General features: G+C 35.3%; 1 protein-coding gene across 3 annotated transcripts in view; it reads left to right on the top strand.

Moving 5' to 3' along the window:
• The window catches only part of LOC123559405 (ATP-binding cassette sub-family G member 1-like), a 33592-nt gene that overhangs the window by 6444 nt on the left and 11722 nt on the right, over positions 1 to 15426 (top strand). For 2 of the 3 annotated variants that reach the window (XM_045351177.2, XM_045351178.2), the window contains exons 2-8: positions 2169 to 2286; positions 5380 to 5569; positions 6203 to 6348; positions 9845 to 9968; positions 10489 to 10603; positions 11113 to 11230; positions 12201 to 12354. In XM_045351177.2, coding sequence (XP_045207112.2) covers positions 2169 to 2286; positions 5380 to 5569; positions 6203 to 6348; positions 9845 to 9968; positions 10489 to 10603; positions 11113 to 11230; positions 12201 to 12354 — 965 coding nt within the window. Of the gene's footprint in view, positions 1 to 2168; positions 2287 to 5379; positions 5570 to 6202; positions 6349 to 9844; positions 9969 to 10488; positions 10604 to 11112; positions 11231 to 12200; positions 12355 to 13975; positions 14036 to 15426 lie in introns of all 3 variants that reach the window. The other variant, XM_045351176.2, reaches the window with a different exon arrangement.

Raw genomic sequence — 15426 nt, 5'->3', positions numbered from 1 at the left:
GATCATGATCTACACTGGTCGCAAAGGCAGAATCAATCATGTTCAGCATGATAAGGGTTAATGTTAGAATTCATAAGGATAACAGTTACTGTTACAATGATAAAAGGTAACACTGGATATAAATAGTTTGTTTTATTAAATAAATCGCTTTTAATACAGAATATACTAGTAAAACTAAAAATGTCATAAAATGTTGCTTAAATGGGATTGTCCACCTTTAATGAAAGAAATATACTTCATTGCTGAGTGAAAAGTTACCAGAAAAGTACAAAATGATAAACACCAACAAACAAGGTGTCATATTTTATCAATAAAGGTAAGCAAGGTCATAGTGTACCATATTTTTCATAAATTAATTTATATATTTGTTTTTAAAATTTGGTAAAGTTCTGTCGTGAGATGTCTTCCCTTGCCAGACACATACTGGTATTTAAAGACAAATTATATGGAGCTGTTACTGTGCACACTAACTTTATTGCAAAATACATATGCATATATAATCTACTGTGTTTCTCTTTGTTTCTAGAGAGATTTAATTTTCACCTTCCAGTTTAAGGTATTGGACCTGAAATGACAATCGGTGGTTTCTCTGTTATGCATTTTCGGCATTTTCCGGTTATAATGAAAACTAATTTTCTGATCTGGTCAAAGAACGCCAAATTCGCATATGGACGATATGTAATAGCACAGAAATTGCCATTCATTACCTTAACTTTAAGGTTCCTTTGCCACCAATCTTAGAAATGGTTTTGTGTTTGGCTTTTCCTGTTCTAGTATTTAAAGGTTTTGCAGTTCTGTGATTGGTTTAGTCCTCTAGGTTCATCTTGCTGCGGCACAGTAAGAATAAACAGCATTTGTTAAGGTCAAAGTTTCTAAGTAAGATGAATGCCAAATAAGACCATTATAAGTCTCATGTTGATATTAAGGCAGAGTTGTTGCCCCTGTAATCATTTGAATGTTCTTAAATCACCTTGTAATTAACCTTTAGCATGCTAGAAAAATTGTCGTCTGCTGGAAATGTCGTCTGCTAAAATTGTAAAGTTCATTCAATTTGCTCCAAAATTGGAAGAAATATTGTCAGAGTACAAACAGCTTGGAACCTGATCAGACGCCGATTTAATCGGCGTCTGATCTGGTTCCAAGCTGTTTGCAAAGGCTGTTAAATTCGCCTGCAGCAGGCTAAGGGTTAAATGCCTGATTTTGACTTAATGTTGCCTCATTTTGAGTTAACATTGACTAATTTTCAGTCAAGATGATGGGAACAAGAGACAAACAAAAGTCATTCTTTCAAACACAAGCAAGAATAAATTGGGTCTGTCTTACATTGTCAGTGTTAAATACCAACCATTTAAGACTTTTTTTTTTGAAGATCTTTTTTTTTTTTTGAAAAATCTTTAGGGTAGTCATATCAGGTTATATACATTCCTTACATGAACAATCTAATAATTTTGAGATAAATGGATTTGTTAGGAGATAAATTGTTAAATCAGTAGATTATAGGACAAGTCCTAGTTTTGATATAGGACAATTAAAATGACGTAAAATTTGTCCGACGATGATCGGATGATGATCTACATAATGATAGGATGATGTACATGATAGTCATAGTGTCTTTATAGATGCAGAGGCTTGCGCAAGTTCAGTTAAAGGCCCCTAATGTTTTTAGATATGCTGCACACATATGTAAATAATCTTCAGCTTGATTGGTCCCAAGAAAGATACGTAACTAAAGCTACATGGAGACTGAAGGAATGTTTACAATATTTATTCTTATTTATCTGCATTTCTCCAGTTGTTCCAGAAAGTATAATCACAGTTATATTATTTTTTACGAACCTTTAATAGCCAGTTTCATTAATTATTTATAGTAGCAGTTCATTGATATTTAAAGATATGCATTGCATTTAGTTCAGATTCATTTGAAACTAAGAAATTAGGTCCTGTCTCATTAATAATGAATTAATATATAATTTATGTGATTTCCGAGGGAATGCAATAACAACTTTGGGTTCAGTTATCGTCTGTGGTGTTTTGGCAGAGGATGAAAGAAGTACCACCATTGAAAATGGGAACTCTTGAGTTTCCATGCTTATAGATTTTAAATTATAATATGTTTACAAAGAAACATGAAAATATACTGTATGAAAAAAATATTTTGTATTTTTCAGGACGAAAAGAAATACTCAAGGGAATCTCTGGGCGTTTTAAGTCTGGAGAGTTGACGGCAATTATGGGTCCTTCAGGGGCCGGCAAGAGCTCCCTTATGAATATTCTTGCAGGTTACAGGTAAATATACACAAAAATTAAGCACCGGATTTAATAAGTCAATGCAGTGTTTTTTGGGGGCTGGAATTTTTTGCCGCATGCCTCCCTTCAAAAATTGTATTTCTGTCCCCACCCTCCCCAAACCATTTTTTACAAAAATTTAATACATTTTCCAAGTACATATTTAAACCATACCATTTGATGCACAAGCCAATGAGCTTTTAAGTGACATTTTTCTCTTGCATGTTTTGATAATACCATTCAAAATAGAAGCCAATGAGCTTTTAAGTCATTTTCTATGTGCGACAAAATGAATTGTCATTGCAACATGAATTTTCCCCAATTTTAGTCATTTTTATACGCCCGTCTCTGGAAGAGCGGGCGTATTATTTACAATGCAATTTCCCTTTCCTAGCAGACTTGTGACCCTTTCCTCGTTACTGAAAAAAAAGAGCTGCGTAGATTGAAAAAAGATCTGATAGTCATAGATATGTGCATATATTGTTTAATCCTTAGCCTGCTGGCAGTGATTTGTTTTGCCTTTGCGACCAGTGCAGACCAAGATCAGCCTGCACATCCGTGCAGGCTGATCATGGTCTGCACTGTTCGCTATTCAGTTAGTAAATTTTCAGTGAACACCTCTTCGAATAATAAATGGTATTGCCCAAACTGAATGACGGAACAGTCCATTTTAGAAATTTAGCAGGTTAAGGGTTAAAGTACAGTCAAACTATGTACGCTCGAACTTGGATAATTCAAACATCACCCTTCACTTGAACTCATCGTAATCGGGTCCCTTCAAAATCCCTATATAATGAATATTGTTTGATGGCTCAAACTGCCAATAAGTTTGACAGTCTTGTTGAGTTCGAATGATTTTATGAAAGTTGTAGAGTAGTAACCAAAGAACCTATAGTATCAATAGTACATACTGATTTTAATAGTGTCTAGACTGGCAAAAATGAACCTTGTGATTTGAAAACAAAAACCACTGAACTCATTGAATCCTGTTTATATTGCATTTACAATGTATCAACATCATTATACAATATTGTGTTCTGTCTGAAGGCAAGCTGTGTTTAAGTCCAGCACAAAGGTAGAGTTGTTTTCTTGAATTTCCTCTAGACATAATATTAAGATAAATAACAGTTTTATTATGTAAAACAGTAGCTTATTTTGTCTGCAGCTGCCATTAACAGATTTCTTGATAGTGTCTAATCATCTTTGTTCCAAGTATGAAAAGTTTATCTGATAAATGATTGAATCAATAAACTTAACTTTAATAGGAGAAGAAAAATGATGTGTGGAGAAAAGCTTTTTTTCTCATGACTGATGCTATGGTCTTGACACCAAAGTTAAAAAAGTATCAGTCTGAAAATGCAACCTAGCCATTAGACTGGCACTCGTCCCTATGTTTATTCTTCTTTACATAATTATATTATAAGTTTTATTTATTAAGCGGGAAGTTACTCCAGCAGGTTGTTTCTACATTGATATTTTTTATTGCCCCTGGCTCCGATGTGTGGTTCAGCCATAGATAAAATGTGCTATTTTAGAGGCTTAAAATTTTATTATAAAATGTTTGCATTTTTTATATAAAAAATAACCATGCAGCCAGGGAGCCAGGCTACCTAGCCATAGGCATAGCCAGAGCTTGAGAAATGATATGCACAATGAGGTGCCGAGTGGGGTGAGGGTGGGGGATGGGTTTCCCCCATCCCGCTGGTGGGGGTCGGAACAGTGGGGGGGGGGGTGCATTCCCCGGGAAATTTTGGATATTTAGATAAAAAATGGGGCATTCTGACGCATTTTTTGGCATATAATTCAAGGGGACTTCGGACACTTAAAAGGTCAATATTTTGAAATTTTTAACCGCTAAAAGGCTCCCCGGGAAATTTCGGAGACTTAGATAAAAATTGGTACATTCTGACGCATTTTGTGGGACTTTGGACATTTAAGATGTCAATATTTCGAACAAACATACCTGGATTTTTTTTTTACATTACGCACGTGCGTACTGTGCGTAATGGCTGCTACGCCCTTGCTAGCTGTTGGTCAGTTTTAAAATTTTGCAAAGGAATTAGCCAGTTATATGCTCAAGTGGTCTACAACCTAAGACGAAGATCAGATAATCAAATACATGTAGACTGTCAAAACTATTATTTTCAATCCATGAATTCCAGCCCCCTTAAAGAAGTCATTTTGGATGAAACCACAAAAAGTTTTGCAGTCAAAATCAAATGACTTAAAAGAGTATATCATGTTGCATACTGAAATATGTTGTTGAAAGAGTGAATAAGACTGTCATACAATTAAAAATATGAAGGGATAGCTGAAGTCTTGGTAATGTTACTGGAAAAGCACAGACTTTGGTAACGTAGTAGGACAAAACAGAGAATTGATAGCATATTTAATTTAGAAGAAGCAGAGATTTAATAATGTAGTAGGAGAAAGCAGTGAATTCAGTAACACATTAGAGAATTAGATAATGCAGTAAGTAGAGAATTCGATAAGTTGAAGAAGCAGAAAAGAGAATTTGATAACATAGTAGGAGGAAGCAATGAATTCCATAAGGTAGGAGAAGGTGATAACTTTAGAACATTTTAAGAAAAGCAAAGAATTTGATAAGGGAATGATCTCTCTTGAAATAAACAAGCTATTTTTATGCTCCCGGGCATATAGCAATTTAATTGTCCGTTTGGCCGTCTGTCTGTTCGAACCAGATTGCCTTTACCCACATTAATGACCCTCATAATTATGACCTTCACCTTCAAATTTAGTTCATACTCAAACTCAAAACACCTTTTGGCAAGACCTACAAACTGATCTATATTCAAGTGACCTTACCCTCATATGACCTTCACCTTCAAACTTAAAACCTTAATAAACAACACTTTTGGTCTTACAGCCCTCATAAATGACCCAATTTAGTTCATCTCACACTCAACAAACCTTATGGCAAGACCTACAAACTGACCTATATATATAGATGACCTTGACCCTCATATGATCTTCACCTTAAACTTAAAACCTAAAAAAAACCCCACATCTTTGGTCATACACCATGGTCAGCTCCTTGTTAAAAATATGCTGAAAAATTGCTTCTAATTTCAGAATAAGTGATATTGAGGGAGATATTTTGGTGAAGGGTAAGACACGGAACCTGAGATCATTCAGAAAATACTCATGCTACATTATGCAAGATGACCACTTACTGCCACACCTGTCTGTTGAAGAAGCCATGATGTGCTCAGCCAATCTCAAGTTAGATGAGAGCATGCCACAGGCAGACAAAGAGAAAGAGGTAAGTTTCAAGCAGATGGTAACTGTTCTGCAGTTCCTGAAATTAGAACAAGTTTGACCCTTTGATGAGGTGTACAATGTATTTTCTTCAGCTCGGGTTCATGTGGGGAAGTTGCATTGTTGTGCCTAATTCTGACGTCCTATGTGCTGAGCTTCAGACGAGGCTCTGCTGTTACTTTTAAACTTATAAAAAGTATAAAGGGGCCTCTGTGGCCAGGTGGTTAAGGTCGCTGACTTTGAACTACTGGCCCTTCACCAGTGTGGGCTAGAACCTTGCTCGGGATGTTGAATTCTTCATAGCTGGTCGGTTTTTCTACCCAGGTGCTCGCCCTTGATGACATGATGCACTGAGGGGCACCTAGGGTTTTCCTCCTTTTACGGATGTGACGTTAAACCCAGCAAAAACAAAAACATTAATTTAAATATTAACAACAGGGCCAATGTAGTTGTTATTGTTGTAACAGAGGCCCAGTGATAGAACATCTGAATCAGCATCAGGAGGTCGCGGATTCAGGTCCCACATGGAGCAGCATTTGACTACAGTATCTGCAATATCTAACCAAGGTTTGAGTACCAGTCAGAAATCCAGGAAGCAAGACCATTGATTTCCATAATGATAATATTCATTTTCTAGGTACATGATATATTGGAGACCCTGGGTCTGTCTGAACACAAGAAGACAAGAGCAAGCAATCTCTCAGGTGGTCAGAGGAAACGGCTGTCTATAGCACTGGAAATGGTGAATAATCCACCAATCATGTTCTTTGATGAACCAACCAGGTAATCAAGGCTTAAATGTTAATATAACATGTAGCTCACTTGAGCTGAAAACAAGTTATTGTGATAATGTCATGTTTAGCATCAGTTCGATGCTTGTCATAGATTTAATCAGCTACTTACTTCTTCTCTTGAACCACTAGATAAATGTCACCAGACCGTTACATGGACCGTTCTGCAACTTTGTACTAACACTCTGTTTCACTTGTCTTCAACATGAGAAACGTTAAATTGACTTTTTCCTATGAACAGGAGGAAACGTAATGATTACTGAAAGCTGTTATTGCTAGGATGGTACTCTGAAATTTACATTTCAAGTCCATTCTTCATAAGAAAAGGGTTAATTATTTATTATAGGTGTTGCATTATCTTGATGAATATGACCAGTGTATTAACCTTTTGCATGCTGGACATGATTGTTCTGCCTTTGCGACCAGCGTAGATCATGATCAACCTGCACATCCATGCAGTCTGATCAAGATCTGCACTGTTCGCCATTCAGTCAGTATCATTTTGGTAAACACCCCTTTTAACAGTTAATGGTACTGTCTAAATTGAAAGATGGACAGGTTCTTATAGAAATTTAGCAGGGTAAGGGTTAAACAGGAAGATACTGAAATATTTTTGTCTTGAAGCAGTGACTAGAATGTCATGGAAAGTGAAATATGAAATGGAAATACTTGATAACTGTAATTGGAAGTGTGGGCTTGAAGTTGCTATCATAATTGGTTTTAATTATTATGCAAGACAGGCAGGTGTTATGTAGATGAACAAAAACAGTGTTTTTATCTAATTGCAAAAGATTTGTGAATACCTTGCATGCTTATCTTACATAGATTAAAATAGGTTACATTCTACCAATTCAATTCCTTATTTATTTCATATTAATAACAAAACATTCAGACCTCATTTTCAGCACTTTAGAACATTTCAATGATATGAAAACCATATATGGTCATTTAGTATAACATGTCTTCTTACCAAAAATAGAAAAATATTGACATGTTATGTTGAATATAAGAAAAATAATCTGTTCTGAGAAACATAACCCTCTAAAAATGCCCCCATGAAAACAGCCATTTAGCAGTTACGCGTAGGTAGACATTTTTCGCAAAGAATAAAACTTATTCCAAGAAATTTACAATGAAAATGGTCTAGATCTATTCTCAATACTATAAACAATAAACATAAGCCAAAAATTTAACTGTCAACTCCTCATGTCACTCATTATACCAGATTTCATCCATAGCATGGAACTACATTTTGGACTACTTCACATGTAACACCGAGTAGTCACTTCCGGTTTGGTGTAATCCGTCCTTAAAGAAACATTTTTCTTACTCAAAATGTGTTATTTTCACTTAAATTGTACCAGTAACCTAAATGCATGAAAAAAATACCAGTTTCAGTTTGATTCAATCAATTTTCAAGGTTTTATGGCTTTTTCAGTAACGTATGCTAGCGTGCCAAATTTCCTGGAAAAGCTGTCGCGACATCATTTTTGACCACTTTTCCTTGCTTGAGCTTATTTTTGCCATATTTTATCAAGTTTTACCATAAACTGCACTCAAATCACACACTGTTACTGTAAAATATACCCAAACTCACCCCTGACACCTAAAACATACCAATATTTAGTCAATAAATATGCATTTTTTGAAAAAAATACACCCAAAACAGTGATTTTGAAATATTTTTAGTTTTTCTTCTTTTTCTCTGCTAAATTGCACTGAAATTGTCATCTTCTATCATAATCTGGCCAAACTAGCCTGTTTACAGCGAAATCTAAACAAGATTAAGTTTTTACCCCTGCACAACTTATAGGTTACATTCTACCAATTCAGTTCCTTATTTATTTCATATTAATAACAAAACATTCAGACCTCATTTTCAGCACTTTAGAGCATTTCAATGATATGAAAACCATATATGGTCATTTAGTATAACATGTCTTCTTATCAAAAATAGAAAAATATTGACATGTTATGTTGAATATAAGAAAAATAATCTGTTCTGAGAAACATTACCCTCTAAAAATGCCCCCATGAAAACAGCCGTTTAGCAGTTACGCGTAGGTAGACATTTTTCGCAAAGAATAAAACTTATTCCAAGAAATTTACAATGAAAATGGTCTAGATCTGTTCTCAATACTATAAACAATAAACATAAGCCAAAAATTTAACTGTCAACTCCTCATGTCACTCATTATACCAGATTTCATCCACAGCATGGAACTACATTTTGGACTTCTTCACATGTAACACTGAGTAGTCACTTCCGATTTGGTGTATTCCGTCCAAAAGCACTGGTTTTAGATTGATTTTAGAAGTGTTTCTTGCAACTATCAGTGATTGCTCCTTTGATTGTAAATTGATTTAATTAACCTTTACCCTGCGAAATTTCTAAAACGGACTGGTCTATCATTCAGTCTGGGCAGTACCATTTATTATTTGAAGGGATGTTCACTGAAAATTTACTGACTGAATAGCAAACAGTGTAGGCCAAGATGAGCCTGCGCATCAGACTGATTTTGGTCTGCACTGTTCACAAAGGCAGAATCACCTGCCACAAGCAGGTCTAAAGGTTAAATAATCAAAGTCTAGGTAAAATTGTAGTCTTGCAGTTATTTGAACACAACTTTTCCAGCTTGATCCACCTCATCTGTAACAGTGTTTTTCTTGAAATGTGACTTTTTTGTGCAAGATCAATATATAAACTTAGAATTATTCTAAACGTCTTAAAAGGTGGTAACAGGCTTAGAGCTTCTATTCATCATCTACCTACTGCTTATATTGATTCTGTACATAGAGTTTATATTACTCATCTGCATAAAGCTTATGTCAAACTTTTGCATAAATCTTATATTGATCATCTGCCTACTGCTTATATTGATTCTGTACATAGAGTTTATATTACTCATCTGCATAAAGCTTATGTCAAACTTTTGCTTAAATCTTATATTGATCATCTGCCTACTGCTTATATTGATTCTGTACATAGAGTTTATATTACTCATCTGCATAAAGCTTATGTCAAACTTTTGCTTAAATCTTATATTGATCATCTGCCTACTGCTTATTTTGATTCTGTACATAGAGTTTATATTACTCATCTGCATAAAGCTTATGTCAAACTTTTGCTTAAATCTTATATTGATCATCTGCCTACTGCTTATATTGATTCTGTACATAGAGTTTATATTACTCATCTGCATAAATCTTATGTCAAACCTCGCTTAAATCTATATTGATCATCTGCCTACTGCTTATATTGATTCTCTGCATAGAGCTTATATTGATTCATTGTAAAAAGCTTTTATTGGTTGTTTGCAAAGAGCTTATATTGAACAGCTTCATAGAGCTTTAATCAGTCAACTGCATATAACTTTTATTGGTTCTCTTGGTATTGTTTATGTCCATAGAGGTTACATTATTCTTCTGCAAGTACCTGTGTAGATGAAAAAAATATCTAAACTGATCGTTATGTTCTTTTGTTTTAGTGGATTAGACAGCTCATCGTGTTTCCAGTGTATATCACTACTGAAGAATTTGGCAGCAGGAGGCAGAGTTATTATATGTACAATACATCAACCCAGTGCTAAGCTCTTCATGATGTTTGACCATGTAAGTTATCTATCAGCCTTCGCTGAACATAATATTATATTTAAGCTCAATGATACAAAGTATATGGAGATATCCTACCCACCTTGGTGTCCTCAGTCGCACCTTGGTTAAAGTTTTGAAGCACTCTCACTTTATTATAAGAAATAGGTGTTTGACATTTATCATTAATTTGGCTCTATCATTAAGTATTTGGCTTATAGCTTTTGGTATGTAGAATTTAGCATTGAATATGTGGCATTTAGCATTTGTCAATTAGCATTGCAAATTGGCTTTCCACAGGCTTGTCATAGGCTTCCATAGATTACCACAGCCATACTAACTTATTATGCCCCCGGCATCTACTGATGCAGGAGGCATATAGTGATTGTCCTTGTATCGACAAGGATGCCACCAGGGGCTTCAAGCATTTATTGAACGCAGCTCCTTGTTTTTACCTACTTGAAACATTGTATATGAAGAATAAAAAAAATTCTGTTGACATCTTTGAAAAACATGTGAAAGCTAATTAATTTTGTTTCAGTTGTACATGTTAACTGATGGGGAAGTTTTATATAAGGGTGGTGTGAAACAGATGTTGCCTTACTTGAAGTCCATGGGCCTAGAATGCCCACCATACAATAACCCAGCAGACTATGGTAAGTTTTAGGGTTTTATAGCCCACCATACAATAATCAAACTGATTTTGGTAAGTTATAGTTTTTTTACAACATAGAATGCCTGCCATACAATTATTCAGCTGATTGTTGTAAGTTTCAGGTTGTTATAGTCTAGTCTGCCTGCCATACAATAATCTAAGTGATATTGGTATGTTTAGGTTCTTATGGCCTAGAATGCCCACCATACAATAATTCAGCTGCCTAGAATGCCCACCATACAATAATTCAGCTGATTATGATAAGTTTTAATTGCCTACATCTCCTTTAGCCCTGATTTTACCCATTCTAACACTCATGCTAGATGATTAATACCACTTATATGCTTATAACTTCAACAGTTTGTCACAAAATTATACTTTTCAATTTAGATTATTTCAAAATTATCTGAGTAAGTGTACAAATTATTCATTCCAAGGCTTCCTCCAGCCTAACATCTGTTAAAAAGCCTCAGAAATGCTTCGGATATATAGGTTGTAATAATTTTTCAGTGATGGAAGTTGCTGCTGGTGATAGTGGAGAGGAAAATGTCCACATGTTGATGAATTCTGTCAAGTCAGGCAACTTGGACAAGTTTCTAGCCAACGAGACAGTAAATAATTCTAACAGGTTAGAACAGGTTAAGCTTTTGCTTTTAAGGAAAATTTTGTAATATGGATTTAAAAACAAAGTCTGTTTGTTTATGGGTCTCCTTGTTAAGAAATTTATTGTCAGTTTATGGACAAATATATGTACATGTATACACTTAACACTAACGACTGCTAACTGGAAGTCAAAATTAGGAATATTCTTAGGGTACTTATTTTTATGAATTGGAAATGTGTCAAGGCACCAATTAAATGCCAACAAACAAATAAAATTCCCATTCTTTCATTCCTCCTCAAAGAAGGAGTGTTGTATTATTTTTGCTCATATTGGTTAGTCTGTCATAATGACCATTTTGTTTCCTGTGAGTAACTATAGAATGCTTTGCCTCAGCCTTTGGTCATCCTGAGATGTTAATAGACAGTACATTACCCCTATTGTTTTGTTGGTCAACTGGCCAAAGGTCAGAGTTGCAGTAGCATCAAGACTGAAAACAGTAAAGATCAATAACACAAAAACATTTTGGCCTGCTGCCTCCAAACTTTATAGTATTATTGCCATTGAACATTTGAAGACCTGTACTGTCTTTGGGGTCAGTAGGTCAAAGGTAAAGGTCACTTGGACCTAGAGACTGATCATGGTTTCTGGTCAGTAACTGTCAGTCCATCCTGTGACTGGCAAACTTAATGTGATTATTGCCTGTAGTCAGGTTATGATCCCTCTTGATTTGGGGTTCAGTGTGTCAAAGTTCATGGCCAAAGTGACTATGGAATTGAAAATGGTTACCTGCCAATATCTTGAGTACTTCTGTGCCTAAGACTTTCAAACTTCATAAGATTATTTCCTATGTTCAGTAGATGACCCATATTTATTTGATGGTCAAAGGTCAAGGACTTGGCATACTCAGAATTGAAAAATAATTATTTCATACTCAGTTACCTCTGGCAGGTCAGCATGATGGGCATGTGGTTTACAAGGAACTCTTATTTATCAGGTCATCGAACACAAGTATAAACACAGAAAGTGAACTTGGAGACTGCATACAGATAGATGCTAACGAGAACACGAAGCTTCTTGCCGTTTCTGATGGAAATGCTTCCTATATACCTGCTGATGATTTCATGACGGACGGCCAAGACAATTCCTCTGTAAGTGAAATACTGCTTCTTTTCTAAAATTTCAATCAGTAAAGAGAAAATAGCATAATTAACTGGATGCTTATTCAAAGTTGTGTTTATGTCATATATTTATTGCTTATTGAATAATTCTTTAGCTCACTTGAAGTCAAGGATAAGGCTGAATATGTGATGGTGCGGTGATGTCAAGGCATTAGCCTTTTACCAAGACAGCTTCTTCTACTTGATGGATCTTGACCAAACTTGATGAGAAGCATCCTTGCATAGTTTTCTGCCAAGCTTGATTATAGGGTTCCACTTAACCTTTAATGGGTCACAGTGACCAAAAAAAAGGGAAAAAAACCCTTTAGTCAACTTTTAAGGGTTACCAGAGTTAAAAATAGAAAAACATTAAAATTACTTCTGATGAACTGTTTAATGTATCTTCATCAGACATGGTCAGTCTGTAACATCCCTGTTTAGATCATTCTCAAATTTATTCAAATGGTGGTACTAGACCCCTTTTAAGGGCCTAAAGAAATAAGAAATAGACAAAGACCTTTGAACAGCATCTCACAAACCATGTAATGTTATGTTTCTTACTGTAGTGTACCATATATTATATTCAACAAGTCCAGGTGTGCAGTCTAGGGAAATCTTGGCCCTCTTGTTGAACTTTTTATTATAGCAACTAACTAATTGAGCCGCACCATGAGAAAACCAACATAGTGCATTTGCGACCAGCATGGATCCAGATCAGCCTGCGCATCCGCGCAGTCTGGTCAGGATCCATGCTATTTGCTTTCAAAGACTATTGCAGTTAGAGAAACCGTTAGCGAACAGCATGGATCCTGACCAGACAGCGCAGATGCGCAGGCTGGTCTGGATCCATGCTAGTTGTAAACGCACTATGTTGGTTTTCTCATGGTGCGGCTCAGTTAGAAGCTTTACAAGTATGTAGAAGTTCTTACTTAGGCATTTTGATGTACACAAAAGTAGTAAAAAATGATACAAAACACCAACTTTGTTATAATATTGACACATTAAAATGTGAAAGCAGCTAGTTATATTATTTCCTGAACCCTTGTTAAGGTTGTAAGTCCATGGTGACAATTTTGGTTCCATTACTATAATTCTCTATATGACCTTTGACACACTGTGATTTTGATATTCGCTAGTTATCATGGGAAACAATGCTCATCGGAGTTACATTGACAGCCAAAGAATGCAGAAGTAATGTTTATGAAAATACAAAATTACACTGAAATTGCCAGTTATCATTATGGATCAGCTACCTTAAATGTTTAAAACTATATGAGCCACACCATGAGAAAACCAACATAGTGCATTTGCGACCAGCATGGATCCAGACCAGCCTGCGCATCCACGTAGTCTGGTCAGGATCCATGCTGTTGGCTTTCAAAGCCTATTGAAATTAGAGAAACTGTTAGCAAACAGCATGGATCCTGACCAGACTGTGCGGATGCGCAGGCTGGTCTGGATCCATGCTGGTCACAGATGCACTATTTTGGTTTTCTCATAGCGCGGCTCATATTTAGCTCTGTTTTTCATCAAATCTTCAAGAAGTATTTTTTTCTAGTTTAGTTTAACTTGGCAGTGATATTTTTCTTATTTAATCCATACATTTGTACAGGAGAGTTGCTCACAGAGCTCAAGCGCTGTGTCGACACCCGACAGTCAGTCTCAAGCATCGGTTTGTATTGTATTGTTGATGCATGAAATACTGCTGTAGTTATATACAGGGCTGCCATACACATCGCTACTGTAGCTGTCATTTACTTAAAGAATATGCTCGGTATGACTCGTATATCTTTTAAATTATCTTTTTAAGACCTTTGCACTAATATCAGTTTATAAAGTTTCTACGTTTGCTGCCTTTTACTATCAGAATTAAGGTGGTTATCTACAGAGTAATTGATGACTGAAGCCGATGCTGGACAGTTTTTTATATTTCAGTGAATGATAGGTTTTGTTCCAACCTATATTAAATTTTGACAATGGATAATAGGTTTTATTCCAGTCTTTAATTGACAGTTTGTTATATTTGTAGTAACTATCAAAATTAAAGGTGCCTATCCACAGACAAAGGATTGACAGGTTTTGTTCCAGTATATACTGGACAGTCTGTTGTATTTTTAATTTATAATGGTTGGAACAAGAAATTCCGCAGGACCTATAGTTTATTAAGGGATATGTTGTTGTAAATTTTGTTTCAGCAATTTGACATGAAATAGATAGCTCTTCAGTAGCCAAAAGTACTTCTTTAAAAGCATACCCAGTTACCATACTCAGTTAACATAGTTTATATGAAAATATTATATACCCTTCTCATATGCGCTCATTTGATTGGTTGAAAGGGGTGCACGCGCGGGTCCGCAAAAAGCAGTATTGACCCGCAAAAGTGATAATGACTCTGATGATATCACTTTTTCTTATATGTATGAAATATGAGCCAGTCAGATGAGAGCATTTGAGAAGAGCATATAATATAACAATTATTATTGACTTATGATTCGGTCAGTATGTGTTTTTACGGACCTTCAAAAATGATATTGACCTCGGACCCTCAACATAAGTCAGTAACTGTGTAATAAACAACAGTATTAAGGATATGCCCTTTCCATGACATTGCATGCATAATCTGATGTCATTTATTAAAAAATAGTACCAGAATGGTGTCATTTGAAAATTTTTTCCAAATTGGAGACCAGACTTAAAAAAAGAACTGTAAATTATAGCTGAAACATTTTTTTTATGGTAAAGATCAAAATCAAATTGACATAACTATATGATTTTTCACTGGATTTGATGATATTTTAGATAAAAACCGGGAACTGTATTTTTATTGGAAGGCAAATTACAATTTAACATGAGTAGGTCTTTTTGGCTGTTCTATTTAGATGTTAAAAAGATAAATATCCTGTCATTTATTTGGATTTTCTAGTACTCAGGGAAAGCAAACCTTTTTTTTTGTAGCACGTCCTGTATAAAATGTTAATGTAATAATTAAATGCTATTTTTTGTGCATTTATATGAGGGACTTCATGCAAATCATCCAAGAAATGCTAGCGCAATTTATGGATT

This window comes from Mercenaria mercenaria, chromosome 10 (genome assembly GCF_021730395.1).
Source record: "Mercenaria mercenaria strain notata chromosome 10, MADL_Memer_1, whole genome shotgun sequence".
Taxonomy (NCBI): domain Eukaryota; kingdom Metazoa; phylum Mollusca; class Bivalvia; order Venerida; family Veneridae; genus Mercenaria; species Mercenaria mercenaria.
The sequence above is the reverse complement of the archived record's forward strand: the minus strand, read 5'-3'. Positions and strand labels throughout refer to the sequence as shown.